This window comes from Pantherophis guttatus, chromosome 1 (genome assembly GCF_059756535.1).
Source record: "Pantherophis guttatus breed Tessera chromosome 1, ASM5975653v1, whole genome shotgun sequence".
Classification (NCBI taxonomy): Eukaryota; Metazoa; Chordata; class Lepidosauria; order Squamata; family Colubridae; genus Pantherophis; species Pantherophis guttatus.
In genome coordinates, this window is record NC_142063.1 from 210,402,424 (window position 1) to 210,417,536 (window position 15,113).

The 15,113-nt window shown below is 35.6% G+C and overlaps 1 protein-coding gene across 2 annotated transcripts in view; it reads left to right on the top strand.

Annotated features, from left to right (window-relative positions):
* The window catches only part of NBAS (NBAS subunit of NRZ tethering complex), a 152,099-nt gene that overhangs the window by 89,229 nt on the left and 47,757 nt on the right, over positions 1-15,113 (top strand). The window contains exons 36-41 of one of the 2 annotated variants that reach the window (XM_034432128.3): positions 4,630-4,797; positions 5,091-5,204; positions 5,424-5,547; positions 10,395-10,471; positions 12,900-13,037; positions 14,872-15,101. In XM_034432128.3, the coding sequence (XP_034288019.2) occupies positions 4,630-4,797; positions 5,091-5,204; positions 5,424-5,547; positions 10,395-10,471; positions 12,900-13,037; positions 14,872-15,101 (851 nt within the window). The remainder of the gene's footprint in view (positions 1-4,629; positions 4,798-5,090; positions 5,205-5,423; positions 5,548-10,394; positions 10,472-12,899; positions 13,038-14,871; positions 15,102-15,113) is intronic. The other variant, XM_087882370.1, reaches the window with a different exon arrangement.

Below are 15,113 nucleotides of genomic sequence, written 5' to 3' on the forward strand. Positions count from 1 at the left end.
AGAAAACAATTTTCCTCTTGAATTACCTCTTCCCTAGCCTAAGCTTGGCTGCTGTCATACCGTTAAATAATTTATGCTATTACTGTAATGTATTCAAGAGATACTTGACGAAAACCAAGAAACAATGTTTTAGAGCACTAAGTGATTAAAACATAATGCTTAACTATAAGTTGGTATTTATTGTTTGTTAATGCTAAAGGTAATAATTGAGGAAATTTTTTGAACATAAAGTAAAGGATGCAACTTCATTTTTAATCTACTTAATACTTACATCTCTTTTTAAAATAAGCAAGGGATTTTAATTTATCTGTTCTATTATATTTCATTATATGGAAATGAAATTATTGTGCTTAGGAGGTGTAGAACATAGTTGCTGTCTTTAAATACCCATTTGTTTTTTAAAATGTTTCTTGAAATATATAAAGAAATGACCACTTGTTTTCTGTATAGATTCTGTTGCAATTAACATAGTATAGAGTCAAAGTCACCTGTAACACCCAGCTTCAAATAAATTCCTATAAAATCTTGGATACAGTTATTACCAATTTTACACTGTAATAGGAAAGGGAAAAATGAAATACATGATAAAGATATTTATTACATTTAAATTAAATTATATTAAATAATTCAATGCATTGCAGTTTCTTTTCCTGACTCCGCTAACATTTTGAACAGCAAAAGTGTCTTCTGGCCTGCAGACATTTCTGCTCCCCAAATCACCAGCAAATATGAAACAAACAAAATGTTAAAAAGTTATGATATTTATGTAGATACTTACCAAGCACATCTAAATTATATTAAAGTAACCAAAATATCTTTACAATCCCCAAGGCATGTCACAACTTTTGAGCACCCGTAATGTTTGGAAATTGGAAGTTGAAAAATTTGACACGCCCTAAATGTCAGTTCATTAAAATTAATGTGTGTGTGTGTATGCTTATGTGATTCATCACCACCGAATCTAAATAGATTTTAGGTGATAAACATATACAGGGAATGATAGCATGTACGTGGAGAAGGTGATTTTGTTTTTGTTTTGTTGAATAAATCCATGGGTTATCTAGAATTTTTGTGAATTTTATAAATATAGTTTTGAATGGTTTAAGATACTGTAAGAGTCTCTCCATGATGCAAAAGAAAATTCTGTTAATTAATTAATCGACTGATTTGAAGAACACTACAGTCCTGTTATTTTGGAAGATCTGTATTCTTTGGTACAAACAATGCGTACTTGCTGTAGATTTCTTCCATTTGAGGAAGACAGATAAAAAGAAACATTGGGATGATGAAAATTGTCAGAGGCAAATTTATGTTCACGGAATGGGATTATAGAGCAAGCATAAGAAATCTACTATAGAAGATGAGCAGGCTGAGCCTGAGGAAGGAGTCAAGTGTGTCATCAGTCTTAAGTCCCTTTGCTCCCACAAGAGATCTAAGTCCAGCCCACCTTAGAATTCCATTGATTCTTATCTACCACCAATTTGATCATTAGTAGTTCTGATTCTTGTAGAGAGTGTTACATGCAATAAACCTGGATTCATTTGAACCATATTGACTGGAAGCTGGAAGAAAAAGTGTAGGTGTAAGACTCATCTTTAATTCATAACTGTGTTTAAGAGAAAAACTCTTATTTCTGTACGTTGCTTTTCTTTTAAAAAATTAAAAATGAACTAAATGATTTTACAGAAATAAAATCAGTTAAACCAGCAAAGAACTAGATAATATGTGTCATCAGCTATGGATTTTCAGTTGCTCCTACTTATCAAAATTATCAATGTCACATATTTCAGTGGGTCTACTTTAAGTAACAATAGGTTTGAAATTTTTAATCAAGGTTTCTTTGAGCTATAATTAAAATATGTTTTGCAAAGCAGTTAGAAATATAATTAAAAGATAATATCTTGACTCAACAATATTCTCTCTTGAACGCTCTCTTTCTCTGTAACAACTATGTAATCTAGATGTAACAACCATGTAATCTGACAAAGCAAGAAATCAGGTTTAATTTTTTTTAAAAAAATACTTAATAAAGCTATCTGATTCCATTACAGTTCTGATCTGCATACAATATTTAAATGAAAAAAGTAATGTTTAAAAGGTTCTTTGGATTGATGTCAAGGGAGTGAGGGAGACAAACCTTGGTGGGGGAATAGTTCCAAAGAGCAAGGCATACTTCCTAGGTCCTATTAGATGACACTGTTCAATAGATGCAACTCCAATTCTCCCTTATCATATAGAAATTATGGAAAATGGTTTTCTCTCGGATAACTAGATCCTATGTCTCAGAGGGCTTTATGTATAACTACCAGCACCTTGAATTGCATCATGAAGGGGCTACCCTTGAAAAGTGTTCGGAGACTACAGTTGGTCCAGAACGCAGCCGCGTGAGCTGTCATGGGTGCACCTAGGTACACCCACATTACACCAATTCAAGGTGTTGGTTATTACCTTTAAAGCCCTACATGGCTCAGGGCCAGGTTATCTTCGAGACCGCCTTCTGCCACATAGCTCCCAGTGACCAGTAAGATCTCACAGAGTTGGTCTCCTCCGGGTCCTGTCAGCTAAACAGTGCCGGCTGGCAGGCCCGCAGGGGAGGGCTTCTCTGTGGCAGCCCCAGCTCTCTGGAACCAGTTACCTCCTGAGGTCCGGACCATCCCCACCCTATTGGCCTTCCGAAAAGCGGTGAAGACCTGGCTTTTCCGGCAGGCCTGGGGCCATTGATCTCGCTCTTGTGAAGAATGGCGTGAATGAGTTTTTAATGTTTTTAATGTTTTTAATTTTTAAATGTTTTTATAATGATTTTTTAAAATGTATTGTGAGCCACCCTGAGTTTTCAGAGAGGGGCGGCATATAAATTGAATTAATTAAATTAAATTAAATTAAATGAACCCTACCAGTAACAAGGCTGCTCATGAAGCAGAAGGTTTACATGGCCATGCTGTGCATGCCAATAGATGCCTGTCTCAGTTGAAGCTTCCAAGTGGTCTTCAAGAGCAGCTCCATATAGAACACTTTGGAATAATCCATGAAAGAGGCACGTGACCAAGGCACGAGTACTTGTCCAAAGGACATCCAGGTCTAAGGTCATAATTAGCATATAAGAAATATTTCTGCAAAGGTTTTCCTGGCCACAGCTTCTACCTGCTGTTTGAGCAGGAGGTGTGAGTCCAAGGAGACCCTCCAAAATTGCATGCCAGTCCCAAAAGAAGTCCAGTCTTATTCAGTTCTAACATTTCCAGTCCTGAGTATTCCAAATTCACACAGCCATTTAGTCTTATAGTGTAACTCTAACCAAATCTTGTTATAAATCAGGCAGATCCCTAGATGGCATCCAGCTTGCCTTCCAAATATATACGTTATACAGGATCAAATGTGTGATTTTTTTATCTACATAGTGACAGGGTTCCAAGTAACAGCCCATAGGAAATCAAAACTCCAAGGCAGGGTTCCTCAAAGTATAGATTTATTAGGCATGTCATATTGGCACAGTTGGTGGAAACCCGAATCTGAAGTCCCCCCAGGTTTTCCCCACCCAGTTCAAATCCAAAGTTCTTCCCCACATTACACACAACCATCACATGCCCCAATCAGGTCTCTATCCCCATCCCAGATGCCTCCCAACTGGGTGAGAGTGTCCTTGGTTCCCAGAAGAAAGAATGTTATTTTGGCTTCATATTCCCCTCAGCTATCTCTACTCCCCCTTTCCTTTCCCACAGCTCCTCAATCTTACATGATTAGTTTCCAGGATGAAATCAGGTATTTGATAGAATAAAGATATGAAAGACAATGCTGGATGTCTGATCAGTTGAGAAATCCATTCTTCTGTGGTTTTCATGCTTCCCTAAGTGCATACTTACATGTGATATAGTTTTTCATGCCATTAGAATGTTCTAGAAAGGAACACATTTTAATAAAAATGTATATCAAGAAAAAAATGCTTTATGGATATTAATAGGCACTATTATGGTCAGCCTTCCTTCTAAATCAATAATTGATTCTAAGCTAAGCTAAACTTGCTAGACAAGCTCTTCTACTATGTGGAAATATCATGCTTATTTTAGAAAGGCACTCTGCCAAACTAAACATATTATTTATAGCTTTTTCTTTCAGCAAACTTTCAGCAAAGCTTTGTTTATTGGTTTACTGTTGTATCTATTTGAAGTTTGTAATGTCAACCACGATAATCTTAATGAGACTGAAATGCTTCTAATTTTGTAATGTATAATTAGATATTCAAACTCTTCCTTCCAAACATTTGGAATAAAGCAAAAATATTTTTTTATCAGTTGTCAAGATTCGTTAACAGGCTTTTAATCAATAGCTGATTACTGTAAGCTTCTAAAACACATTTTGAAATGTTATAGTTAAATTAAGTGTAATCGCAAAACTGTTTTACTCATGTTGGAAACTGCAGTACTGTATTAAAATATGCATTTATAACCGAGAATGAAATGTGATTTTGTTACCCCATATTCACATGGCACATGCAGGAAATGTAATGGTTGAAATTGGCTAACCTTTGGAAGATGCTTTATGCTTTTTTTTTTTTTGCATGTCTTGATTTAAAAAATGTTTTCTTTGGCAGATAGCATTTAATGCTTACGTGTTGTGTATTGCATAAATTCACAGGCTGATAACAGCTTTTCCTCTAGTCAGTCTGCTGATCTCCTGCAGTGGACCACAGCTAAAACCATGAAGGTCCTTTCTAACACAACTCTGACCACGAAGGCTGTGTTGCATGCTGTCAGTGATCGACAGTGGTGGAAGAAGTCAATAGCTTATCTTCGACCGTTGCATGTAAGAAGAAACCATATGTTAGTTTTCCGGTTGTTATGCTTTGGTTTGCTAAGTGCATCATTACTTTGTGTTCCATAGGGGATTATGTTATGGGCTTTCATCGGACAACAGAAAATACGCAGAAATATTATAGTCCTGGAGTATGCATTTTCATCTTTGTGTGCAGCTGTTCAGATTTTCCCTTAATTTTATTGCTGGAGTGAAATAGAGAATTAAAATATAAGTCCCGATATCTTATGATATCTTAACATCTGATGTGATTTTAATAATGGCTTTCCTTCTGTTTCTGAAAGGGTCAAGAGTTTGGAGATGTATTAAAAAACACCTCTGGAGCAAATGCAACAATTGAAAAACAAGGGTGTCATCCATTTTACGAAACTCTGATTGACAATCCATATCTTTCAGATGTAAGTTTAAAGCCTACTAGTACTTTTTAAACATTCCTAATAACCTGACTTACACAATGTTCTGGAGCTAGATAATAGAGATCTTATGAGATCTTATCCAATTAGCATTGGGAAGAGTTAACGTATTGAATATTAAGTGCATATCTAGCTATAATAATTATTTTAGGAGTAGTTGAAATATTTAAATACTCTGCTGTGCTTTAAACTCCTGTTCTACAGAATGAAATAACTTATACCATGTATGAACATGCTCCTTTGGAAAGCTTTGCAGAAGTATTGTTGAGAACAGGAAAGCTTGCAGAAACTAAAAGTGAAGGACATGATCTGTTTCCTGCTACAGAAGGTAAAATATATACATGTTTATCTGGACATACAATGTGTTCTATTAATATATTAATTAATTTTTATATATTAATATATATACACAACAATGTGAAATCACAGCTAACAGTTTTTTAGGTGGTATTGGCCTTCATACACATTGACTTCTTCCCAAGAACCTAGGATGTCATAACAGTATACTATATGTGCTGTATCATAATCCTCATAGTTCGTTGCACAGTCAGCCAGATGTTTAGTCTGGATTTGGCATTTTTATCCTCCTATCAATTCCTTCCCCAGGACCTCCTTAGACGGGAAGATGTTGTTTGATGATGTTAAAAGTATCACTGCAGGATGTAAGCTATAAAGCTGCCTTTTCCAATTGACTGAACATGATTTTGTCAATGTCAATGGTGTCATTCTACCCATGTCATGGACAATACATGGAAAATACGTACAGTCATAGTTTGTAATATGGTTAAACATTTGGTCAATTTAGGTGAATATATGGCAAAGGAATAAAGGTCAAAACATGATAGATTAGATTGTTTATAGTAGATTGAGATACAAGGGTGATGAGAAGTTTTGAATGAGGGACAGCCATTATTAGATAGTCTTCAAAAAGGAAAGAAATAAAAGAAAAAACTATAAGAGAGAGAGAAATCCTATATGAAAAATAGAAAATAGACATAAGAAATGCCATGGAAGCTGCTTTGGAACAGAACTAAAACAATTACATTGCTAAGTGCTGCAGAAATTTGTATTGCAGAGAGGGAGAGAATAAGAGGAAGATACTATATAATGCATTTAGAGGAGGAAAGTTTTCAAAGAATATAGTCAAAGGGAACAAGGAAAGATTAGAAAGACTAAGAAAATGCAGGATGGTTTTGATAAAACTAAAAATGATTTTGGAAGTGGATAAGCAGGCTAAAGAATTACATATAAAAGTGATTAAATTAAATGGGATGAAGCTGAAATGGGGGAATGCTGGAAAGAATATATTAGAAATTTGCATGGTATACTGATCTATAATGACAACAATGTAATGAAAGTTGTGAAAATTTTGAAAAAGTTGTAAGACTGCAGATGGAGATGGTGTAACAAGAGAATTGTTGAAATATCACTGTGGTTTGCTTTATGGATTAGTTGTGGAGTTTGTTTAATTCATATATAAAATTGCACTATGTCTGACATTTGGAGGGTTGCCGTTTTAGTGTATACAAAAACTCCAGGGGATTAGCTTGCTCACTGTGCCTGGGAAGCTTTTGACCTTAATGGGCAGTATGTCGTCTGTTGCAAAGGATGTATGCTTGTCAAAAGATGCTTCAATGGCTGTCTATAGGAATATGCTTTTGCTCTCCTAGTTATATGGAAGTGAGAGTTGGCTATCAAGAGAAACATAAACATAAATTGAACACGCTCCCGAAGAAGAAAAACGGGAGAAGACAGGATCAGGAATGAATGCATGTTGAATGGATGTGGATTGAATATAAAAAAAGGTAACTGAGACAAAAGCAGTTGAGTTGGTTTAGTCATATGGGCAGTGTAGAAATTTATATAATGGAAACATGGGTATTTGGACAGACAGATATAGAGGATGATGGTGGACTAAATTATAGTTATATTTCCTTTCCTTTTTAATTTATTTATTTATTTTTTATTCTTTTTCCGTGCCTTGTATAACATCGATTATTCCAAAAGGGAATGGCATGATGAAAAATCACACTAATTAATTTTGTTTACATGTTTTTTCCCACATGGACATTCATACAAGGTTGCTCATTTATAACTGACTTGTTTTAATGTAGATAAATGTTATTTGACATTGTTGGCCTAAGAAAATCTATCACTGTCAAAGTTTCCAGGGAAACTGCTGAATATGAATATACAGGATGATGCCCTATGACTCCGCATGTGTATGATACTTCAGAGAAAAAAGGATCTAGTTCAGAATCTTATCAATTCCTTTTAGTAGAAGTAAGATTCTTCTTTGGAGGACTTTTAAGAGATTTTATTCACTTGTTTAGCACTTAGCAGTAGCAGTAGCTCTTAGATTTATATACTGCTTCATAGTGCTTTACAGCTCTCTCTAAGCGGTTTACAGAGTCAGCCATATCGCCCCCAACAATCTAGATCCTCATTTTACCGACCTCAGAAGGATGGAAGGCTGAGTCAACCTTGAGCCAGTCAGGATCAAACTTCCGAACAGCAGTCGACAGTCAGCAGAATTAGCCTGCAGTACTGCATTCTAACCACTGCACCACCACCCAGTATATTTATGGTATATATATTTAGTACATTTATGGAATAATTGAGGAGAAAAATCAATTATTTTGACCCACACATTTTGTTTTATGATATAGGATGCTATACATGCTTAGACAGTGCATGGATCTTGCAAGTTTTTCACATGTATCCTAGCTATAATGCCATATTGCTAGGTCAGCAAGCAAAATAAATGTGGAGAGTTTAAAAATATACAGCATAAATCCACCAAAATTTTCCTCTGGTTTTCAAAACTTTCTTTTGACATTATTTGTAAGATTCTTTCCCTGTATTTCAATAGTTCTGAACATTTGCTAAATATAAAACTAAACAAAACATAGAAAGAAAGAAAAAAAAAGAATCAGTTTTTTTTCTAGTTGAAGTTCCATAACAGATTTCCTCAATTCTCATCATAATCTTTATGCTTTTATTTGTTGATTTTGTGATTTCTCTGAACACCTGATCAGCTTGAGTCTAGATTTTGTATTCAGATTTTACTTTCTTCTTCTTGATACTGAATAGCATAACTGATGTAAAGTATTATGTTTATATTTGCATAGAGTGGAATGGGGGAGGGGATCTAAGTGAGAATTTGAGGGCTTTAAAATTACATTGAACTTCTCTCATTAATAGTCTCTGCAAGCTATTCTCTGATTCATAGTTTTTCTGTAATATATATTTCTTAAACTTTGTATTTGAAGAAAATTGTGCTATTGTGATTGGAGAAAGTCTTATCAGAAGTTGTATTGTACTGGATTAGGCTGTTCATTTAATCTGATTTAATTTTTCTTGAAGGGATATTTTTCCAGCCTTTCTTGTAAATCCTGAGGATTGAATCCCTAACTTTGGATCTGCCACATAATAACAATAAACAAAATGACAGTTCGTGCATAGTCCTCTACTGCTTTCTTAACAACAGTTTTGGAATATTCAGAGCTTCCTAACTTAGTTCAGCTTCCGTTGGATCAGAATTCTAATAACAGGATAAGAAAAGATTTACGTCTTTTGTTTTTCTTTTTTCACTTAGCACACTTAAAAAGTTCTGCATAATTCCACTAATAATATTATCATTAGTATAATTAACCTCCAGTGGGGCATTACCTTGACATGGTTGTGGGGCTTGTGTGCTGTGAGGAAGATCAGAGCTATGTCAGAGGTTTAACTATACTGCACAGCTCTCATCAGAGGACTCAGACAAAGAGTGTCTCTTCCGCAAAAAATACGGTGAGACATAAATTACTAAAACCCAAACCGGCTCAGTCATCACCTGGGTCAACAAGAACCGGTCTAGGCATTGGAGTTTCTGGACATCTGGTAAAAAAATAGGCTACAGAACTCAGCACTATTGGCTGAGCAATCAGGGCCAAGAGCTTCAGAACTACTGGAAGAAAAACTGTTTACCCGTCACAAATACACAGCAATTGGAAAAAAATAATAATAATGGTCTGTTATTACAGATCAAGTCCAAATTGGGTGCAATCCCAAAATAATTGTAGCACCATTTGAACTTCATCAGCATTGATGGAATCACTATCAGTCAATTGCAAAAGACAGCTTTACTTGGAACAGCTTACATCCTGTGACAGTATCTGTAACACCATCAAGAACCACATCTGCCCATCTCTGGTCCTTGATAAGGACTCGATAGGTAAACAAAAATGTCAAATCCAGTCTGAACATCAGGGTGTCTGTACGACAGATTATAATTATAATATTATTATACATTATATACATTATTTTTTAACACCACAATATTGTTCAGATGGGCAGCTATATAATTTTGATTAAGTCATACATACATACATACATACATACATACATACATACATACATACATACATACATAGGCATTAGATGATTAGGGTGCTTAAAGAAAGTCCATGTTGCTTTGGGAGAATATGTGCTTTCTTGTAAAATATCCCATAGCCAGTCCCAGACAGAAATCGTAGAACGTCATTTCCAGTTTGGATAGGCTGTACTTATTTTGATGGCCCAGCAGTCTGGTTTGGAGAAAGGCAACTGAGTTCAGTATTGCTCAGAAATCATTCTCAGTGCTACTTGTATCTTTCCTCGCACTGGGAATACTTACCAGTTGGAATATTGAATTATAGATTTCAAATATTTCCATAACTCTTTCACTGCAGTAATGGTTTATAAAATGGTTATATGCTTGCTGCATTCTTTCCCATGATAAATGCTTGATTAATGGTTGAGTCTTGTGTTACATAAAGAGTGATAAATACAGATGTGCTGACTGGCAGAAGCAACTTATTTCACAGGATCATACTGCTTCTTTTTCTAAACGTTCATATCATTGCTTTAGTTTTAAAGCCAGCCGATTTGGTAATGTAAATCAGCCTGAAAAATGTTTCAACTCTTCAGTTTGACATCTGCCCTATACTGCCCTATCACCCTGACTGGAAAATAAACCAAAGCATTCTCTCAGGCTAATTATACATTAATTGAACTGATTAACATTAATTGAATGTATACAATACATGACCCTTATATCTGGAACCAAATAAAAAAAATATATAGAACTTAATATGTTCAAAAGTTGGAGATGTCAACATTTGAACTTTTATGTCTCTTTCTCTTTTGCAGTCCTGTTACAGTTGGCCAGCGAAGCTTTGCCAAATGACATGACATTATCTCTTGCTTACCTGCTTGCTTTACCCCAGGTATGTTCATGGATGAAACGTGCTTCTTTACTGCTCTAATCTCTTACTTGCTCCTTGTACTATATATATGAATTTAATTTTCTTTATAGGATGAACATACAGAATGCTTCGTCTCAATAAAAAGCACGCTTCTGTTATATTAGGTCCTGAAGAAATTTCAACACATAATCTGATGTGCGGTTGCTGGGGGAAGAAATCATACTTCCTCTTCGGTCTAGTGCACCAGCCTTTCAGTGCCCCAGTTTTGATTCAATTGACACTGAACCACAAAAATCAAGCCGCCAAACCAAATCCTAAACCATGCTACTTTAAAGGTCCAACATTAAAAAGATATTTTTTAAAAAATTCACATGAACAATTTATCAGACATACACAATTGTTTTTCATCTCTAAAATCTTGATCTTTTGTGTAGACTAATATTATAGGCAAAGACTATATAAATTCATGAAATAAACCTTCTAAACCAATTCATTTATTCAGTGAATTAATTAGCTGTATTTTCTGAATATCAGACAGAAATAAAGTATAACACTGCATACCTTGCCTGGGAGTTATTTATTTATTTTATTGTCACATTCACATCTCAGATCAATCCCATCTAGCCAGGCTAATCTGAGCTTCCCCTACCACTTCTAATGGTCAGAGTTGGCACCTACAAATCATTCCAAAATCATTGTTTTTATTGTCAGACTGTTTCCCCCCGTGTCCCCCAAAGTTATAGGATAGCCAAAATAGAGTTAGGATTTGCAGCTGCCTCCAGCTGTAAGAACTTTTAAATACTACTGCTTCTAGATTTTGTGCTTGAGGCAGAAAAAAAATAAAAGTTTGACTTTGGGATTTGCTGATTAGATACATTTGTTGTTATAGAAATGGCTTGTATATATTAAGTATGCAAAAGCAAAAAGTTGAAGCTGTAATGTTATTATTTTTATTGTACTGCGCCAAAAAGAATGGTGCAGTACATTCCCTTTATCTCACACTTCTTCCACTCCCTTTTCCCTTCCCCACTCTTTATTTTCACTTGTATTTTATATTTTAATAAATTTAATAAAAATTATTATTATTATTATTATTATTATTATTATTATTATTATTATTATTATTATTATTATTATTAATTAAATTTGTATACCGACCTTCTCCCGAAGGACTCAGGGCGGTGAACAGCCAAGATTAAAATACATACAATATAAAAATTAAGATGAATTAAAACAGAATTAAATCAAATTGGCTTCCCAAAATTTAAAACCCTTTACCCATAAAATAACCCATTAAAATTTTAAGCCAGCCCGGCTTGCTGAAATAGAAAGTTCTTCAAAGCTCGACGGAAAGTACAGAGGTCTGGGATCAGTCATATTCCTGGGGGTAGCTCGTTCCAGAGGGCGGGTTCCCCCACAGAGAAGACTCTCCCCCTGGGGGTCATCAGTCAACATTGCTTGGCCGATGGCACCCTGAGGAGACCCTCTCTGTGGGAGCGGATTGGCCGGTGAGAGGTTATCGGTGGCAGAAGGTGGTCTCGTAAATACCCGGGCCCTAAGCCATGTAGCGCTTTAAAGATGAGAACCAATACCTTGAAGCGCACCCGGAAGATCACCGGGAGCCAGTGCAGCTCACGCAGGAGAGGTGTTACATGGGAGCACCATGTCGCCCCCATAATAACCCGTGTGGCTGCATTCTGGACCAGTGGGAGCCTCTGGGTGCTCCTCAAGGGGAGCCCCATGTAGAGAGCATTGCAGTAGTCCAGGCGAGAGGTGACGAGGGCGTGAGTGACCGTGCAGTGACTGGCGTATCAGGCGAACCTGATAGAAAGGCCCCCTGGCCACGGCCGTCATATGCTCTTCTAAAGAGAGCCGTGCATCCAGGAGGACGCTCAAGTTACGAGCCCTCTCCGTGGGGGCCAATGACTCGCCCCCAATAGCCAGCGATGGCACCAGCTGGCTATATCGGGACACCGGCAGCCACAGCCACTCGGTCTTGGAGGGGTTGAGTTATAAGAAGAACTTAGAAGTACTGGATTTTCTTTTCTAAATTCAAATGAGGCTGTAGACCTCCAGTCAAGCAGAAGAAAATATGTTTTGGGGTAGGGCAGGAGAACATCAATTCATCTGAAGTTCTGCATAACGTGCAGATCCAAGCAGAATGGCCTTTGTAATTGACCAATGGAAATTTTGTCAACATGCAGATTTTATAAGTGCCATCCAAGATTTTTTTTTTGGGGGGGGGTATAGTAGCCTATATGCTGATAACCATTGGAACCTCCACAGCCCTTTTATACCTTAATTTTATTTATTTTTTATTATAAATTTTTATATTATTTATGCCATATTCTTTCGATTATTATTATTCTAAAGCAGTCATTAAAGACATGATATGCTTATCAATATAATTTTGTGTTAGCTACATTAATTCTCCTCTTTAAACCTCTAGGTAGTGGATGCCAACAAGTGCTTTGAAAAACAGTCTCCTTCTGCTCTCTCACTCCAGCTGGCAAGTTATTACTATAGTCTACAAATCTATGCTCACTTGGCGCCGTGTTTCAAGGATGAATGCCACCTCCTTTACAAGGTTAGTTTATATTTATTTTTTTTCAACAAATACACACTAAAACTAAGCTATAAATCCAATGTGCAAGTTAAATCTTAATCAGGAGCAACCTAGTTACAGTATCTTAGCCAACTTGAATATTGGCCTTTTATCTTGAATCCTGTAGAAGAACAAAATCCCCAGTGTAGTTTTCCCAAAATAGATTATCATTAGACTTCAGGCTGGGCATGATTACGAATCTGGATTTTCCATATGCTTAAACCCATATTCAGGAAGTTGTTTGTACCAGAAGCTGACAAGTACAATATAGTCAGATAAGTTCTTTATTTTGCAGATGTAAGAACAGACAAATGAATATACCTAAGAGTATCAGTCATCTCTAAGTATGAGAGTAACACATTCCAGAAATATTGCTACCCGATATTAAAACTTCCAGAATTGCTAGGCAGCATGGTTAGACTTTTAATTCTAAAAGCAGTCATTTTAGCTTATTCAGACAGTACCAAAATAATGCTGATATATAGGACTGTTTTAAAAATAGTCTGTCAAGTCCAAAACGTTGATTTAACTTTTGAAGTAGTGATTCTTAAGAGGGATTTTAAGAAAAATAACTGTAGTTAAAGGGAAGGATGCAGCAACTCAGCCTTCTTTATATCAATTCAGGAGAAAGAGACCTGTACATTAAAACATGTATTTGTTGTCAGCATGTATAGTTAAATCTTCAACTTCAAAAATTGGCAAGACAGCAGTGTAGGTCAAATGATCATATTTTGTAGATTGATAACCTTTTAAAATTCCAATATAAGTAGAACATACTTTCTGGAATGCAGTTATATCGTTTCAAACAAGTAAATGGTGTTTTAGTTATTGATAACTTAAAAGAAACCTTTATCAGGTTACTGTGAAGAGCAACCAGTAATATTTTATAAAAATAGAATGGGATGTAGTGAAATCTTATAATATGTCTCAGTACTTGATGGAACTAAGTAAATTGTGGATCTTGACCCCACCATGAAAGTGGTAAAGTCACAGTTATATAAAGCAATATTATAAAATGCAGGAATTTTTATTAGGTATTTATACTGATAATATTTAATTTGAACTACAATTTGGAAAACATTTAAGCTCATTTCACTTCCACCCAGAAGTAAAAGCTAAATTTTTGTTTGCAAATAAGAGACTTGTAAATTAACAAGGAAAAATAAATTTTACTTATCTTTGAAAAATTGAACAAAATTTGTACATGGAGTAGTTCCTTATAAAGAGATAAAGCTGCCTAACTGAAAACAAAACAAAGTGGAGGTTTGAAAGAAACTTCTATATTTTGATCTTTAAAAAGAAAAAGAACTCACTAATCACTTTTATTTCCTGGCAAAATTGAAAGAAATGTTCAAGGTTTTTGGTTGGTTCTGAGGGTACCAGAACTCTTATATTTTAAATAAATAGGTTTAAGGATTTGGAATAACTTTTAAGAGTTTGAGTGTTTCCCCGCTTAAAAAAGAATACATTTATTCCCTGACAATTTTTGTGATCAATTGTAATTTAAGAAATGCATATAGTACAAAAGTTTGCTAGTGGAGGAATCTGCAAAATTTGAGAAAGTAAGGTGGTTTTTGATTGTTGCTGCTAGCAGTGTGTTTTAAAGAGAAGCAGCTTTTTTTGTTTGTTTGCTTGCTTGCTGTCTTGCTTTTCTTTGGAAATGATTAAAAGGTATAAAGGTAAGATGTTTTCTCTCCCCCCCACCCCCAATATGCCCCCTTTTTAGTTGAAGACAATTTAAAAATGTCATCATAACATTCAAACATGATTAATTGGACAAATGTAAATCTCATTGTGTTGTGAATTAATTCTACAGGCTGACCCCAAAGATTTAATTCAGATGGTCACAAACCATGTTACCAACTCCAGCTACGCGGACTGGCCAGAAGAAATAGCAATTCTGATTAAACATCTTCAGTACTATAATGAACGACTCTTGGATTTCACCCAGGCTCAAATTCTTCAAGGGCTTGGCAAAGGAGTGGATGTCCAAAGGTTTACAGCAGATGGTCAATACAAGAGGGAAACCATATTAGGGTTGGCAGAGTAAGTGCTGTC